This window comes from Conger conger, chromosome 1 (genome assembly GCF_963514075.1).
Source record: "Conger conger chromosome 1, fConCon1.1, whole genome shotgun sequence".
NCBI lineage: Eukaryota > Metazoa > Chordata > Actinopteri > Anguilliformes > Congridae > Conger > Conger conger.
Window position 1 is genome coordinate 65,311,943 of NC_083760.1, and position 18,943 is coordinate 65,330,885.

At 39.9% G+C, this 18,943-nt stretch overlaps 1 protein-coding gene across 1 annotated transcript in view; it reads right to left on the reverse strand.

Annotated features, from left to right (window-relative positions):
- Positions 1–18,943, reverse strand: part of LOC133110161 (CUB and sushi domain-containing protein 3-like) — a 317,158-nt gene that overhangs the window by 65,960 nt on the left and 232,255 nt on the right. The window contains 10 exon segments of the mRNA XM_061220063.1: positions 1,120–1,236; positions 3,175–3,244; positions 4,638–4,756; positions 5,465–5,569; positions 6,108–6,204; positions 6,788–6,912; positions 11,636–11,839; positions 12,013–12,108; positions 14,200–14,263; positions 14,265–14,301. Of these exon segments, the coding sequence (XP_061076047.1) occupies positions 1,120–1,236; positions 3,175–3,244; positions 4,638–4,756; positions 5,465–5,569; positions 6,108–6,204; positions 6,788–6,912; positions 11,636–11,839; positions 12,013–12,108; positions 14,200–14,263; positions 14,265–14,301 (1,034 nt within the window).

Sequence of the window (18,943 nt, forward strand, 5' to 3'; positions counted from 1 at the left end):
CGCACATTATTGCTGAATATTGTATTGTATTGTTTGTATTGTTTGACAGGGCAAGCTATTTCTTTTGCTGTTTGTGGACCTAACAATGAACCCATAATGGCTTTGCACACTGGTAATATCACTGATTCGGTGATCGTGCATGGATTTTTCTCATGCCCACAATACCGGCAACTCAACAACCTCAATGCTTTCTCCATTGCAGAGTGATTCTCAATGCTTCACTCAGCCCCTTACACAATTTGCACCTGTTTATGAGTTCAATCTGTCAAACAAATGAAGCAATCTTATTCTTTGTTAGCCAGGGATGATTGGTAGTGAGCTGAAACATAAGGTTGCTTTCTACCAGGGCGTGCTTTGAGAATTCCTACGCACATGTAAGGCTTAATGGAATAGGGCAAGATGGATCCCTGGTGTACGTAAACCCAAAGGAGAACAGTAACTGTATTGCTCTCCAGCCTGGATTTCCTGCTGCACTCATATGTATTCACTGCGGCTGTAGAAGGTGGATGGTGATCGCAGTTGGTAAGGAGGAGGCGGGGTCTTTCGTTTGAGGAACTAGAGCCTTTTTCATTTTGGAGGCAGGTCCACTCCTTCCAGAATGTAGCTGTCTAGCATTGCAGACCGCAACTGACACTGCCATGACAAAGGCAACCAATCTGCTCATGTTGATGTGACATGATCAAGAAAGATCTACATTAGAAAATTCCCCTTTAGGGTTTTAATTAAGTGATCTAGATTTTAATGACATTGACATTAAATTGGGAGTTTGTGAATGAGATTCATTACTTGTTATTATTAAGTTAATTTGAACCTTTTTTACATGGCACAGCTGGCTTTGCCTGATGGTACACCACTGTGCTGGACATTGTGGAAGAGAAACTATATTGTACTTACCATAAAAATATGGAAACCCCTCAGGCTAAACTTATGACAGAAACATTGACAAAATGGGGTATCATTGTTTTGGAACCATGCATTTTAATTGGAGTGAGAACTATTTCTCAAAGTGATTGTTTGACATATAGGTATAGATATAAATCAGTTTATTATTGTTTCACATTATAAAGTTGCAACATACATACATATTAAAATGTACGTTTACTGTAAATCTTTACCCACCGTAACCGACAGGAAGTTCAATAGTCCAGCTGCAGTCCAGCCCACTGGGGTAATTCCCCGGAAAACCAGGACTCAGGATCACGCCACTGAAATCCGTCCTCGATCCACCACACTGAGCTGTGAAGAGTCGCCCACACCCACATCGATGACACGCCGACGGTTACATCAATACATCCCAGCAATGCATTAACGCTCACTACAGCACATTCCCTGACACAGCCAGGCTTAAATCAAGCACATCAACTGTCACTCAAACACATATCACAAGCACACACAGATTTGCATAATCACACACCCTTTTCACAATTTTTGTATAATCGTAATAACTTTCCAAAATTGTAGTGGAAACGAGAAAGTCAAAGTTGAGGTCAGGAGGATTAGGTAAGCTCTGCTTTACAAAAGCATTGAAATTGCTGATCCACTCTACAATTATCTTCACTGAAAGTCTCTCTAGTGAAAAGTATACAGATAAAAAATATGATGGAAGTCAAGAGGCTTAGAATTGATCCTATTCAAATTCTATTCAAGGCTTATTAAATAAATCAGTTAGACCATCTACAATCTCATGAGAATAATGTTGCAATAAAGCAATCTATAAAAGCTGGAAAATTCCAGGAGGCTGGACACATTAATATACGACCGATAAACAACAAATGGGTTTGTGCTGATGCAAAAAACTACAGGCCTGTAGGCCACTTTTTCTACAACTTGTGCAAAACATTGCAATTGATTATTAGGTATGCATTAAGTATTTTCTCTATAAAAATACCAGTGCATGGGATATCCTACTAATATTTCAAAGGGTATCATTCAACAAAACTACTGATTTTTGAAAGGTAACTACAAAACCTTTGACACCAATCAAATTACTTACACAGTAATTTGCAGCCAGAGAGGATTATAATAGAGGATATAACACCACATGGGTGACTCATAATAAAACATAAATCTCTGGGACTTAAAGGACTCACTATTGGCTTCAGCATTGCATATAAAATAATAATAATAACGGACATACTTGATAACATATTTACATAGAAACATGTTGCTGAAGTGGGAATGAAGTCAGGACTAATATCACTCTCATTGATCTGTACTACCAGTTTGGGTTCTCACATTATACAGAGTACATTTGAAAGCTACTGTTCGAACAGCGCCAGCACCTTGCAGACAAACAACCACCTGATTTCTCAACAGCCCACGACTGAAATTTCCACACATTTTCATTAACTAAAGAGACGCACTGTCTGGCATTAAGGTCCATGCAAATTAATGTGTACCGCCACAAGACAAAAAGAAAGATAACCACCCCCTGGATCTGTTCTGCACACTGGCTTGACAGACGATTTCAGATTTTGAAAAATAGCATGCATTGTTGCTCTATATAGATTCAAGTATCTGTGAAATCTAAGGGACAAAAAGATTTCAAGGAGAATTAATGGCATTTTCCAGCTGAAATACTATCAAGATTGAAAGTTATGGATACCTTGTTCCTCATTGCATATAGAAATGTGTAACAACCAAGCAAGCTCAGTTTAACTGCAAGGGAGATGACAAGTGGGATATGAGAGTGTGACAAGGAAATAGAAGGGAGAAAATGAGCCCTAGCCAAGATACAGATAAACACTGAGCCACTCAATAAGCAGTTGTGAATTTAAAACTTAAAAATCTGACATTTTAATAAAAATAAAATATAGGTTTGAGGATTCCAGTGGGAATCCTTCAATTAAAGCAGCATGTTTACCAGTGGGGGAAAAAAAGTTTATTTCTTAATTTCCTCTTCTGAAAAAAGGAGAAAAGGAAATTAAATATCTGTTTCACCAGATACTGGACTTTACTGACCCAGAATGACAAGACTTCTCCCATTATGTTATCTTGGAACTGACTGCACATTAGTCATGTCCCTCTGAATAAAACTGTCAATTTAAGCTTCAGATGCCAAATGTTTTAGTGGATATAGCCCTTAGTAACTCCTATCTAGATTATAATTCTATACCAATTCTATACCTCAACCACATCTAGAAAAACAGCAAAAAATATTATTTCAGGCCATACCGAGACACAACGGTACTGGAAAATTCCATCTTCTGACTGGTCCAGGCATGCATGTTATATATGTGTTACCCTGTGGATGGAGATATGATCATTAGAAAATCACCTGATCATTACAAAACTATATCATAGGGGTATAAACTTAAATTCATTACAATGACATAGTTTAGTAAGAATACACTGTATAATAGACACTTTGAGGCCAAATGACATTAACAGAATGGGACAGTACTTTTGTGAATCTTGATGGCACAAACTCATAACCTCATTTTCTTTCATTAGGCTCAGGGCTAAATATACAGTAAAACCACAACAAGCTACACTTATGGACAAATGAGGCAAACAATGACCAAATAACTGCATAATACCTGCCATATACTGTAAGAAGATATTCCTCATTTTATGTTTATGTTACAGTAAATCTATAATTAGTCCTATGGGTACTGCCCAATTATAAGATAAAATGAACAGTAGGTCTCACTTTTTTAAATAAAATATATCTGGCTCTTTCAAAAGATAAGCAATAGTTATAAATCTCTTTTCACAGACAAATAAAGTACAATCATATCCCAACACGCAAACTAGTTTTTGTGAAGATGTATTGAAGCTATAAAAAATATATATATATAATAAGGACACAGTGAAGAAAAATTAGTCTAATTTCCAAGATAATCTTGATTTTTGCAATGTGTACGTGTATCTCTCCATACTCTCAATGTCAGACAAGGGCAGTGCACTTTAGTGGTACCACCTTATTCCTTCTTTTCACACCCTGTGCCCTTTATATCCTGGGCTGGAGCCATGGCTACAACTAAAAAACTGGTTACTGCTGAAAGCTCTGTCAATGACCCAGGAGACAGACACTTTCCTTTGTGTGAGACAACCATAAAAAGGCAGAGAACGGTCCTCCATATTGAAAGAGATGACATCTACAAATGAAGTGGTAGACCAACAGTACGTCCTGACTGTGGTCATTAAAAAGCCAGTGGTGCCTATCATGATAAGTAGGGATTTCCCTGGATGCTGTTGCAAACTAATCACAATTAGCTTACTTAGCTAGACTACTTTCTTCTTTTCTACTTCATATGATGCGTAGCGATTGTGGTGTTGATTGAGCTGGTGATTGAATGCGGGCAAGTGGGAGCAAGCCATTACGGGAGGCTGAGATAAATGACTTCTCATCGCGACTCCCATTGGAACATGTTATATTGCATACAGTAGAACTGAACACACCGGGAATGAAGGTCTTTCGGGACACTATTCACTATTCAATCAATAGTGTTACTCATTTGTGTTTTGCGGTCATCATTTTGTGTTAATGTTAAAGCCTACTTCCAACTTCTGAGTTCTGGTATTTACAATATACTGTATTAACTAAATGTAAAATCTATTTCTATTCTTAATAATAATAACGACAACACTACTACAACAAAATAAAAAAATACTTAGATATATAATAGACCTACCTGCAGAGAGTAACCTGGGTCACACTGAAAGGAGACCACATCTCCTACCAGAAAGCGCTCACCCACTTTAACTCCATTGTTGGGGCTCTGTGGCTCTGGGCAGGAATCCAAACCTATTGCTTGGGACAGAGAAAATTGGGGATCTGTACAAACACGGAGACTTTGCTGATAGAGGAATAATAAGACAATTTAGAATGAGATTAGCTGAAAACATGTTCAAGCTTGGATCATTTTTCAGTTTTCAGTGTTTTGGAGTGCACATACCTGATTATAACAAAAGAAGCAAAAACAAGAAAACAAACAGCTATCTTTGCACTCATTTTCCCTGTCGAAGTCGTATCAAGCAGTGACAGCTTGTTGTCAAAATACAAAGCAACGCTGAAAAAGCAGACATTTAAATGAGGCGCTGAGAAGCTCAGAGTGAGCACAGGTTCAAATCCAGGGTGTACTTCTGTACAAACTGTCACACCTGCCCATCTGTCACATGCGTTTTCTCAGGGATAACCTGCCAACTCCACCATACCTGCACAAAACAGAGGTACCCTTCCCACTGCACATCCATCACACAGTACATGTGTACTTCAGGGGGACCTTGCCCACTACACAATCAATGCACAATGCCTGTGTACTTCAGGGGGACCTTGCCCATGACAAACTCAATGCACAATACCTGTGTACTTCAGGGGGACCTTGCCCACTACACAATCAATGCACAATACCTGTGTACTTCATATCCACTACACACCACCGTACAGTGTGTGCCTCAGATCCTGTACATAGCACACTCAGTACACAGCGGGGCCCCAGACCCCACACACCCAGGGTACCTGTGTACTCCAGGTGGAATCCCGCTGCTGATACGCTGATGTCCGATTGAAAGGTCAGGTACAAGTTGTTTGAAGTGCTGTTCAAAAGCTGAGGGATTGTTGTCCCTGAAATGTTCAACCAGAACACTGCTTTCAGTTGCAGTTGCATATGTGTGAACATACTTAACGTACACAACTATATTGCAAAACTAAGAAAACAAAAGGACAATAGCAACATTTCATTTCTGGATTGTCTGAAGTGTAAAGTCATGGTGTCCAGCCATGCAACAGTTCAGTACCGTTTCACACTTTTATCAACAAATCAACAAAGTCTGATGCTGCTGTTATGACCGAAACTCTCTACATAAGCAGGAGCAAGTATTGCTTACATGACCATTGTCAAAACATCTGAAGAATGAGATGACCCTAAAACGTAAGTGAATCTTATAATCATTATATAGACATACTGTAACTTCGAGGGAAGTGACAACTCCTAGGCTATAAAAGCGAAACTTCCCTGTCCCTAAATGGATCATTTGTCATGCCGTCACTCCTCTTCATTAAAGTTTATGGCACAATGACAAGAAGATTTATAATTAACATTAGCATTTTAACAACAGCAGGCTCAGGCCGTGCCGTCTGCGCTCAGGAGATGGATGTTTACCGGAATAGCTGCCGAGTCTCGGGGCGTTGTGATCGGCCCCGTCGTAGAAATCCAGAGAGTCCCAGTTGTGCTCCGTGCCAAAACTCACAACCTGGATCTGAGGGTTAGACAGACGTACAAACACACTCACATTTCTACGAACTGATCTAATGTATGTTAAACGTTCACCTGATCAATGGCCAATCGAGATGCCAAGAGTTCACTTCAGTTTAACATCATTAAGGGTTGACTTCACAGACAGAGATTAAGCTGAGTCTTCAATTAACCCTTGTGTAGTCTTAACATTCTGTATACTCCCCTTGTCCGTTAAAAAAAGGGTAAAAAATGACCCACCTTCACTAAACCCCTAAAATAAAGCAACTTAATTGAATTTTAATGAAATGAATGATATTTTTCATGAATAAACAACCTGTCACTCCTCACAAACATTGTCATCAAAATTCAAGTTGAAAAAAGATCCTTTAGGGGATCCCTGCTGCTAAACATAGTGGCGGGTCATTTTTGACCCTTAACACAATACAAGACTTAAATTGAGTTTTGTATGGAGAAACAATAGAATTGACTATTTACTTATTATTAACTAAACTTAATCAGTGAAACTGGCCCTAACTGCTTGGTTCATAAGCACTGTCGTTGCTGTTGAATTTCAGACGTGTAATGGCGGGTGTTTTTCTCCTCACCTGGATGCCGGCTCCCTCCGGCACGGAGACCCTCCACACACAGTTCAGGTTGTTGTCGTAGGGCTCGGGGTATCCAGGGGACAGCACGGTCCCGCGACGGGCGGTCAGGACGCCTCCGCAGGGCACTGCAGGGCAGACAGAGAGCGGGAGGGGGAGGGGGAGCGGTCAGGGTGCAGGCCCGTAGGTTCAGGCAGGCACACACACACAGCAGCACAGCAGCAGGAGCAGCAGCGGTGATACAGGACAGTAAATGTGGATTAGGGAATGAGGGTAATGAAACACGACATTTCAAAAAAGCCAATACAGAGCGACTTAGAGAACGAGGACAGCGTCTGTTTTACATAGGTACTCTTCATTAAAGGAGAAACCGAATCAAATAAAAGCCATGCTAAATAATGAGGGGACATAAATGAAATTTTCACTGCGGTACAACCCATGCCTCAGAATCAGTATTCGCCAAATGGGTCTTATAGCATGTAATTATTCGTGCAGGGAAAAAGGAGTATGTGGAATGCTTTATCTAGCTCAGTGGAACCATCAATTCAACATGCATCCATGGAAACTATTAAAAAACTAATAAAAATGATGCACAGCAATTTGACGAAACAGTGAACACAAGGCTGCAAAAATAAAAGGGGCTAATTGAAAACAAAAGCAGGAGGATGTTGGTGTCGTTGACATTTGATCAAACGATGCTTTAGAATGAAAGCATGGTATTACATGAGGAGTGCTAAGAAGTCTGGCTTCTCTGGGAAATACTGGTGGGGCTCATGCCTGGGTCACCGCTTACCTTGCTGCTCACACTTATCATGTTCACCCTCTGCTCAGTACTCTTTCTCTACCCCAAGGCCTTGTTATGCGTCCGCTCTTGCTTTCTTTTTACTGGTAATGGATGGCCTTTACTGAAATTGGCATGCGTGTTTATCATGCAAAACAATCAAAAACAGATATTGATCCAATAAAGGGAAGTGCCTCCCCTATTGTACCTCTCTGGCCACTACGATGCCTTCCGCTCGCCCTTCAACAAATGAACCCCACGGGCCAAAATCCAACTATACTCCTTCAGAAATCAAATAAAGGAAATTAAATTGCTTGTAGCGTGTAAAATACTCACTGGATAAACACATAGGGGGGTGATTCATAAAAGTTTGTGGTAATAGGAGCTGATATGTTCCTTAGAAGGGTGTTTCCTCTCAGGGCTTTTTCAGTGTTAATCTGACCACCTATATTACATTCATTTGTCACTGGCTAACTGAAGAACTCCTGCCCTACTACTCTCGGTAGGAGGACGACTGTGCCACTCACCCCACTGTGGGCTTGAAGGCATAACCTCACAATTATGTACAAGAGTCTCAGTCCTGCAGCGACTGAAGCCAGGGAGCTTGCGGTGTGCATTGTTTTACGCTTTACTTCACTGCAGCTGTGTTGAGTCTGTACGGTCATTAATAGCACAGTGCACTTTCTAAGTTTCAGTTACATTGCTTACAGTCTACATATCCGCAAGGCGAAATTATTTCAAGAAATCCGTTTTATTCCCTGATGAGGAGAGCCATTATGATATCGCACAATACATTGTGATTTGAAATTACATTGCTGTGGATCATGTATTTTAAAAATAGTGTGCTCCAAAAACAGAGTGTTCCAAAATAAGCTTTCACTGAGGCGTCCTTGTAAGTTATTTGCAGCCAGTGCACCGTGTCCCTGCATATTACGCCCACCGAAATCTAAACCAACTTTCTGTGACTCCGTACAGTTTTACTCCTGTCCAGCGGTGCTGAGACAACAATTTAATAGGCATGCAAAATAGTTTTTTGTTACCTGCATGTAATGCACCATCAGCAGTAAGGCAGCAGAAAGCTGGCATCATTGCAGTCGTCAGATGCCACATTTATGAACAGAGTACACATTTAGCGAGACTCTGAGGAGCTACCCAAAACTTTTCTGAATCACCCAGTGTAATGTGTTTGTGGTGTTTATCAGTTTGGTTAGGGGTGAGAGATAAACCCTGCATTTATGTTCTCCTACATGAGTGCTGAATAATAAAGTGGATGAGATGACTCATTATAGGAAAAATTTGACTCCTACTATTGTTAAAATGCTATTTGCCTACGGCAAAGCTGCAGTTTGAATTGCGTCCAGTGCTGTCTCCATTAGAAGAGAATCGAATCGAATCGAATCTTTCAGAATATCCGCCCAAGTCCACCAAGAAATAACCTTCTCACTGAACCAGCCACGTCCTCCTCAGACGCCATCAGAACAGCCAAGGAACACAGAGAACAAATGAATGACCACAGAGAGTAAAAAACGTACCCTCTTCATATAAATCTTTGTGACAGAGAGTGGGCGAGTAGAAAAATACAAAAAGAAAGACCACCATGGAATACAGTACAACTTACAATTCATCCTTCTACCTTGGAGAAGGGAAGCATAAAGCGTAAATGTATTCAAAAGGACAAAGGGAAGGTCTTTTCTGAATTTAAATGATACTTCCTGGAGAGAAACCATGGCACACAGTCCTTTCCCCCATTGGACAGCTTAGATAAGCAATTTTCTCATGTTTGTTAAAGGATTGCCTGCTCCTGTCCTACCCAGTCTGAACACAGTGGTGTAGAACTGTCAACAACACAATCTCCTATGGATAGCTAGCACATCCAAGACACTCTTCTCCGCATAAACCTGATTCCATCTGTCATGAGCAAGGTGGTGATCTAGAGGTCAATGCTAATCACTGTTTAAACAGCTCCGAGGAACAGGGACAAAGGGAGGGACAGCTAATATAAGAGAGGGGGAAGCTATGCATATTCACTAGAGAGACAGAGAGAAGGAGAGAGCGCCGTCAAATGTTAAATGTTCCAGTTCACCACTTAAATTATTAAAGTGATTCAGTTCACTGCAATTTCACGCTCATCTATATTTCACAGCTGATATCTACAGTCCTGCAAACTCCTGAGCAATAGGGACAAATGCCCTCAGCCTTTAACCCCTAAACTACACAAGCCAGCCTTTAAGAAAATTGCGGTTTTGAATATTCAGTAGATGCTGAAGAACTATGTCTCTAACAAGAATAACTAAACAACGATAGCCAACACGGTGTATTCTAATAAATATAAAAGGTCTCCTTTAAAAGATCAAGGAACAAAGAAATGGTGCAGTATTTTTATACTGTGCCTGGATAGCCCACTTAATAAAGGGGTAATCCAGTAAAAAGATCAAATTTGATATGTTGTATGATATGTATAAAACATTGCCTTTATGACACAGCAAAATGCTTCAAAAGTACAGTGAACCCCAAGCCAACCCCCATTCCATCAGCTGTGAGCCTTTACCATACGACAGAAGGATGTCAAGAAGATTTAAAAGAAAGATAATTTTGATACCAATAACGTCCCAGTGCAATGATACATATCAGAACACTAAAACAAGGCATGTCTACACCCTGATTGTACTTATGCTTGTGCAGAGGAAAGTACAGTCCTGCTCAAACCAGTTAAATCCAGCAACATCTCCAGCTGTTGGGAAGAGGGGCTCTTGGCTAACTGTGTTTTGGAAGCACCAATATCAAACATCAAGGTAATGCTTATATATAATATACTACATATCAAATGAATGAGTTTGACTGGAAAGCCCTTTTAAAGTACGTTTTTTTTTTGTTTGGGTCACTGAGACGCTGACGGGGTAGAATGCAGCAAACGTCATGTCATCCGATCGCTCGCTACACCTACCCTGAGAGGAGGAAAGCACTAACTGTGGATCAAACAGGCTCCAGTCTCCCACGGCGACATCGCCCACTTTGCCTTGCACCATGCAAACAAAAACATTCAGAAGATAATTGGTCTGCAACTCTGTGAATTTTGGGGGTTGCTAAACTAAAAACAAACAACACTGGTCAGGCATGAAAGAGAGAGGAACATGGAACGAATGGGTATGAATCCTTAGTCTTTGGATATAAAGAACAAACTACAAGGTAAAAATCGAGGCAGATTTGAAAAGCATTTTTCCAGTAAAAAAAATCAAGGTATAGGTTTCAATTCAAAGATTTAAATACCCCTTGATTCACTAATTCAGTGTATAAGAATGTGCACCAAATGTGCAAGGACCGAGAAACCTACAGTAAAAAAACAAAAACAATTAAAGTTGTAATATTCAGAGAGTACATCATTTTTTTTTTTGAGAATCTATTTTGTCTTACCCTTAAATAAAAATGTTAAACATTACAATTTGTTCCCTAGTTTTGTTCCCCGAATTAATGAAAGCCTGCAATAAAGCAAAAATGTTGAGTTTTTCAAGATCAATACCAGAACCAGTTTTAATATTGCATGTAATGTCACGAAAATATTTATTTGCTTTCTCTGTTTACACTTCTTTCTGAAATTAGCTGCACCGTATGATATAGCAAATGTTAGTGAATGAGGGGGTAGAATTGTATTTTCTGTGCAAACTCAGAAAGAAATTTGTCTTAGATGACATAACCTGTAGATTACAGTCTCAGAATAGAAAGATCATTTCTCATGAGTTGGTGGTGAAAGATTTCTTGAGCATATGTCAACCAGCTCATGAGAACAATGACTCCATGCGGCACACTTTAAACCCCGATGACTGCACCGTCAAGGGGGGAAAAAAATTCTATCAATGTGCTTCAAAGGATGGACTCATGATTCATATGTTTAAAAAATGCAATCCATAACACATTCAGCTCCGCATGCATTCTCCGGTACCCGTTTGCTCCGACTTCGCTTCGGGGGCATGTTCACGACAGACTGCTGTTACTCAAACTAACGTTCTCTCTGAGCGCTTATCGCCGTCGCCAGATTTCCCAGCACGCCTTCTGGCTCGGGGCCCGTGACTCACCGACGCAGGTGGGCAGGGAGTCGTTCCACTGGGCCAGGGCGTCGGGGATGGCCTCGCACCTGATGGCCGTGGGCCCGTGCAGGGTGTACCCGGGGGCGCACTCGAACAGCACCGACGAGCCCACTCCAAAATCGTTCCCGATGCGCTTCCCGAACCGCGGCTCGGGGACCGAGTTGCACTGGGAGGCGCTGGTCCTCGGGACCGCTGCGGACATCGTTCAGAACAATCATCACGTCAGGAGGGAAAGCACTCCCAGCAGAAGTGGAAGCACAGGAGTTAAAAATACACTTCTTTCTCATACCTGTAGAGCACAGTACAAATGTAAAATGTAAGAATGTACATGCAGGACACAGACACACATCTTCAGAAAAGCTTACCTTGGTACACAAAGTGAAAGCCTTTCGCTGTTTGAGGTCCCACAGCGGTGAACTTGATGGTGATTTGATTACCTGAACTCAAAGGCAGAGATTCTCCTGGGATGGGAAAAATGGAAATCTCTAAACACTGTGGAACACTACACCATCATTAGAGCATTACCTCTTCACGCATCTACTGTCAATGAGCAGACAGCTACTCATCGTCATCTCAACGTTTTCCCATCATGCAGCGCGCAATGGGTGAAAATCTTTTTCGAAGAAGTGACCAGTGCCCACTAACGCCTAATTCAATCACACACTTAGCCAATTTAAAGGCAAATGCAACTTTAAACTTTATGCCCATGAAGGTCTGCCTTAATGTTCATAAACACTGAAAGATCAAGAAATAGGAGAAGGTATGGCCTGAGAAATTTGCTTGGGTTGGAGACGGGAGCTTTACTAAACAGCAACTTAACTAGCCCATTGCAAAGGCTCTGTTTGCCTTTACAATATCCACTGGTATAATACAATGAATAAATTATACCATTCAAAGAAAATAAAAGTTATTTCATTAAATTAAATTGGAAATATCAGTACAGTTAGAATTGCCTCTAGTATTTGGGGAATATGATATGCAGAAAATAATTAAAGTAATGGTGCATAGGAAGGCTACAAATAGTGTTATGTCAACATCCATTTTCCAGAGTTTAGCCCTAACAACACGATTTACATTCTATGGGTATGAGTATTCTACACGATAAAACAAAAGTTCAGGTATTAAGTGGTAATCTGCATTCTAATTCATTAAGTGTTAATTAAGGAATGTACATGTGGCTTGTGCCTGAATAATCCCCCCGCCTCCGTTTTTCTGGCTACATAACAACAAAAATGAAAAAGATGACTGTATAGAAAAATCTGCAAATTTGTAACATTTTAATGAAAATTGTGTTAAGAGATATTGCGTGTGTTTGTTAAATTTTCTGAAGTTCGATTAGGTATTTAAAAATTTGAAAACAAAACATTGGTCTTATTTTCTGCTTCTCAACCTTCTGCTATTTTCTGAATGCTGTTTTAAAAACAAACAGCAATTTCAGACGAATACGCCCAAAAGTGGGCTGATGAGCTTGATGGGTGGCTAGCTCTGCACAACATGCACCTGGGGTATCTCTGAGAGTAAATGAGAGTCACCTGGCGCGCACATTTCTGTGCAGCAATTATCATCAACTTAAATGAACATTGTGGCAAGGCAGCCTGCTAGGGTCTTTGTTAGAACAACAACATTTCCACCAGCCTTGTGTTTGTTCTGGAACAATGTGTGGACTGCTAGCAAAGTTCATTACCAAGCTGGCAACAATTTTACTCATGCTCCTCATCATTGCCAAAGTATACTGGGTAAGCTGGGAAAAGTAGCAATATAACATTATGTAAATTATTATTTTGGCAATGTCTAGTTATCCATTTATTAGCTATTATCCCTGTGTGAATGTTACATTTTAAAACTGAGTATGGTGAAATATTTATTTGAAGTGGTTTTGGTTGCCTCCTTGCTAGTCTAAAAGATGGGCACATACTGACAGCATGCTTAAAGGTACAATAGGTAAGATTTTTGTGTGAAAACATTGTTACAAGACTTGTGAATCTCTTCCTATCACTGAAAAAGGCTCACTGACATGTTGACTCACCCTCTGCCTGTGTTTATAGTCCTTAAATTTGGGTTTCAAAATATACAGTTGATGGCCCGACACTGTATAACTGTACAATAATTCAAGCTCATTGGTTGAAAATTGGTTCTAATTGCCACAGCCAATGGCGTTTCAACGTCAGCGCGTTTACAGAGAAGTGTTGTGGTTTGAAGGTGTTTCTTGCTGCTATTCCTCTCTTGGCCATTAGAAGTCTGAAATTACCTATTGTACCTTTAAGCTGGCAAAGAAGAGGTAACTGAAGAAATATCAGCTGAATAGTGAGAACCCACTGAAGTTCAAAAATTACTAGTAATCTTAAACAATCAGGGGGGACTACCAGTCAAATCTGATATCCATGTCGCCTTACTATCTATTTGCCCACTCTCTCTCCACAACTCCATTTTCTCTCCACTACACAGCATTCCATGTGCATCATTCTGTCTCTACTCTCTCTCAGTCTATTGTCTTTATGCCTCACTCGTCTCATTAACAGTCGGTTACTCGTTCAGTGATGTGCCAGTTTTACCTGAATGGGAGCCAGAGAGGGAGGAGAGAAGAGACGTCTCTTGAGTTGGTCCATCGTAGATCTCAAACAACATCATTCAGGGAGGTCTGGAAGTTACACAAACTGGCCAGAGAGAGGGAGCTGGAGGAGAGAGAGAGAGAGAGAGAGAGAGAGTGAGATGAGAGAGAGAGAGAGAGAGAGAGAGAGAGAGAGAGAGATGAGAGAGAGAGAGAGAGAGAGAGGAGAGAGAGAGAGAGAGAGAGAGAGAGAGAGAGAGAGAGAGAGAGAGAGAGAGAGAGAGAGAGAGAGAGAGAGAGAGAGAGAGATCAACTATAGCCTACAATGTGTATATTTTGTAAATGTCCAATCACTGACCAATGACGAAATCAACCATTCTGTAGTACAGCTAGGAACTTCAGATCATTTTGATTTGTGTGATTACATTATATTTAATTAAATAGTTGGTTTTACTTATATAATATTTTGTGAAATTTGCCACGTTCACCTAAACAATTATGTTTTGAGTGAAGATGCACAATGCAAAATAGAATATACCCTGTCCTGATTGTTTGTGCAGTGTGCCCTGATATTGTTTTTACTGTGTTAATTAATAAGGTTCTACTAGGGTATCATTATTATTCATTATATCAGCAACCCCAGGGTACAATATCTACATGTTTATTTAAATATTTTAATTAGATAGCTCTCTGAAACGCCTCTTTGTGAACTCATTACACATGTATTCCTTTTATCTTAATGTATTTCAGCTTTCACACAGGCGAACGGAAGAAATTATAAAATTATTTTTTCTGTTTGTTAACAATCTATGTTGCTCAAATATGACAAAAAGTTAGCTTCCGAAAATAATTATGAAAACAACTATATCTGCTGCATATCAAATGTCACCTAAACTGAAATTTGTCAGAGGCATGTTGAATTAGACTTGCACCAAAACAGGCCAATAAATTAATGATACTGAAATTTGAAAAATAGAGGCCTTTGCTTTTGCCTCAGGATTCGTGCTTCAGTGGCTGCTGTGAAGAGTCTTACACAACAGCTATTGACCTAAAAACAATTTGACTGGGTGAATTTGGGTGAATTTGACAGTGTATAAAAATAACGATGCATTCTATAACAGTCAGCTGCTTAATTAAATTTTGGCCATCCCCCAATATTACATGTGCTTTGCGAATCTGGTATTAAAACGCAATGCGGTAATTGCAGCTACTGTATCACTTCCAAATTGCAGTGATCGCTGCAATTAACCGTATTAACTTTAAGTAATAAAGAGATTGTGCCATACTTCTATACTTTGACAGCACAGCCCACTTAATAAAAGGGTATATCCAGCAAAAAATCACATTTAATATGCACTACCCGCTTTGCAGTTGAGCACAAAGTTGTTAGCCCAGAGCTGATTCCCCTTTCAAATTGTGATGATAGGGACTTTGTAGTAGTCTCTTCCAGTTCTATAAGCTCATAGAACAATGGCACAAATGTTCAGATTCATGAAAAATGCATCACCAATAAACAAATTCACCATACAATGATATCAGTACTTTAAACCAGCAACATGTTTGGTCTTTAAGTTGTGAAATACTTGGCAGGAGTTATTGGTTTGGGAGACCTGATACATTCCAACTGCAGGGATAGTTAACCATACAGAAAACTGTTCACTGCATTTATTCCAGTTTATCCCAGAATTGTCTGAATCAATCTCAAAGTGGAATTTGGCTCCAGTGCACTAAATGGCTAAAGAGATGAGCCAGACTGTGATTATCTCTGTCCCCCACTTCCTCTAAATTCAAAGCAATGAAACCTTCAGCAAGCTTGCCCTCCATCTCTGCCAGACAAACTGGTGCAGATCCAAGCCTGTGCCTTTATACAAGAGCAGCCTCACAAATTATAAGCCTCTGCTAGATCCTTTCACTTTTCAAGGCTAAACAGAGGAGAACAAAACCAATGCATGAGTGCTGCAAATCAACACACGAATAAACCACTAGCAGTGATCTACAAATGCTATACAGCATGCTAATGTAACTGACTGCTATTAAAGTGAATGTGCTACTCTAATGTAATTTAAAATGACTACACTTCTGTATTCATTTGGTCATCGGATATGCTTTTCAGGAATGGACTGAAGAGTTTATATTTTGACTACTACATATACTGTACATCCACAGTTGAAAATGTACTTAAGCAAATGTAGGATTTCAGGAGGTCCAGCATCAAGTTAATGAATAAATATGATGTAAAAATATTTACAATATACATAAGTGATTAATTTCAATTTCAAGTGCTCTCTCTGACAGAGCAAAATAAATAAATAAATAAATAAATTTGGGCCTTGGCTTCATGAAATGTGGACCAATGCCAGCAAGTTTCTGACAACGGATTTGGTTGGCAGGGGTGATATTTTTAATTGTTTTCACCCCTGATACTCTGTGCACACAGCCAGCCCAGAAGAGTACTTATGTACTGATCTTACCCACGCAGCACAATTAGCATTAGTGGATGATAATAACCTTGTGCTTTGCTAATAGGAAGTTTCAGAACAGGTTTGAGTTTCCAATGCTGAACTTTGACTGGAACAGCAGATGATGGAGATTTTTGGCCAGGCACAACAATGGTATATTTGCCAGTGCAAAAAATGCTCATGTGGAAAAGGACTTCAACATACAAAATATAAATTTATTTTCTTTTAATTGTGCTTGTTATATCAGAAAATATTTTGTATTCATTTCATACATCATGCACGGCATTGGCAAGACCTTGACAGAGCTTGCAGAAAGATGTAAGTAAAAGTATTATATAAAAATATATAAAAATATTTTCCTCAAAGAATTACACTGGTCATCAATGTACACTCAGAGAGCACTTTATTAGGTATTATTTGACTTATTGGTCTTCTGCTGCTGTAGCCTATCCACTTAGAGGTTTGACACATTGTGTGTTCAGAGATGCTCTTCTGCATAGCACTGTTGTAATGTGCGGTTATTTGCGTTACTGTCACCTTCCTGTCAGCTTCCTGTCTGGCCCTTCTCCTCTGACCTCTCTCATTAATAACGCATTTTTGCTCACAGAACAGCTGCTTTTTTTGTTTTTCACACAATTCTCTACAAACTGTTGTGCGTGGAAATCACAGGAGATCAACTCAAACCACCCTGTCTGGCACCAACAATCATTCCACGCTCAAAGTCCCTTAGATCACATTTCTTCCCCATGCTGACATTTGGTCTGACTAACAGCTGAACCTCTTGACCACGTCTGCATGCTTTTATACATGTAGTTGCTGCCATATTTGCAGTAACAAGCTGGTGTACAGGTCTACATAATAAATTGCTGTAAATAAATAAATTTGTGTTTCTGTTTTTCTCAGGAATAAAGTATGCAGCCGGTTAACCAGTTGATTCATAGTGAAGAAATCTGGTTGGGATAAGCCCAACGAGTTGGAAAATGATTCTCCGAGCTGCATAACCATTGAAGAATGCCAACACTAGCTGTCAAACTATCACGCCATCATAGGTGATGTTAGTCTACATACATGCACAACGCAGCTAGCCCAGTGCCCACATAAGAAGGGATAGTAGTTATCCCTTGTGGACACTAGATGGGTTTCAAATAACCTATTGCTCGAATGACCTAGTGCAAATGTAACCAAACTATGCAAGGTTGCTCCTATAGACAGGCAATGGCAGATCGGTGTATCGGGGGGTGGAAAATGAGAGACGCACACAAGAATACTAATGCTTCCAGAATTTCAGTTACCTGACCTGAATATATCACAGTATTCCTAAAACCATATCGTGCATAAAATTAAATTGGCATTTCAGATATAAACGATATATCGCCAGCCCATAACTGTGTGTCTCTACCCTCTTGTGGATTTCAGTAATGGTTGAGAGAGCCCAGGAGCTCTTTGACAGATCTGTGGTAAGGCCTATAAATTTTATAATAATGGCTGCATGAGTCCCATGACTGATCATTGGCCTGGCCCAGTGATATTTTCGGATATTTAAATTATTATATTATGAGGAGGACAACAATCAATCAAGCCCATCTTTTTTTTTTTCTGTCTGATGTTAACTCACACTCTAGTGCACTATTATGATGCTAAGCACAATTAAAGTACTCTCACAGGGCTATGAGCTATTCAAATTTTAGGCCACGGGACCAGGAACTATAGAACAGTCAAAAAAGTAAACAAAACCTGCTGTTTCATAGTCCAAGTGAAAAAGAGAAGCTTGAATTCATGACAAGAGCTCTCTCTGTGTTTGCTTTTGCTTCTTTGCTTTATGCAGAGTGTAAGGCTTCCTCTTGCAACTTCATTAGCAAGACAAAAAAACAGACCGTGCTTTGTGAATCTGCTGAAAAACAGACAGCGTAGTGTTGTGCAGTCTGAGTGCTCTGCCTCTAACCATGCCGTCCCAGCTTGGCTAGCTCTGTATTCGCTCATTTGCATGTGCCATTGAATCATAGAGCACAAATAATTGCTGTCTATCTAATTGGCACGGTTGTGTGAAGGATTACATGGATAGGGACAAATTTGACTACCTCTTCTTGTGTACCAGCCATCACGGACGCTGTGGGACTTGAAACAATGATGGCCCAGGAGGATGGAATGCAGCAGAGATATCTGAAATCATGCTTTAATCTTATCTTTTCTCTTGACCTTTTTGTTTGTTGTGCTTGATTAACACTCATAATTAATTACTTGAATAATCTGTACCAGTCAGAAACTAATTACTTTTCTCCTAATTGCATC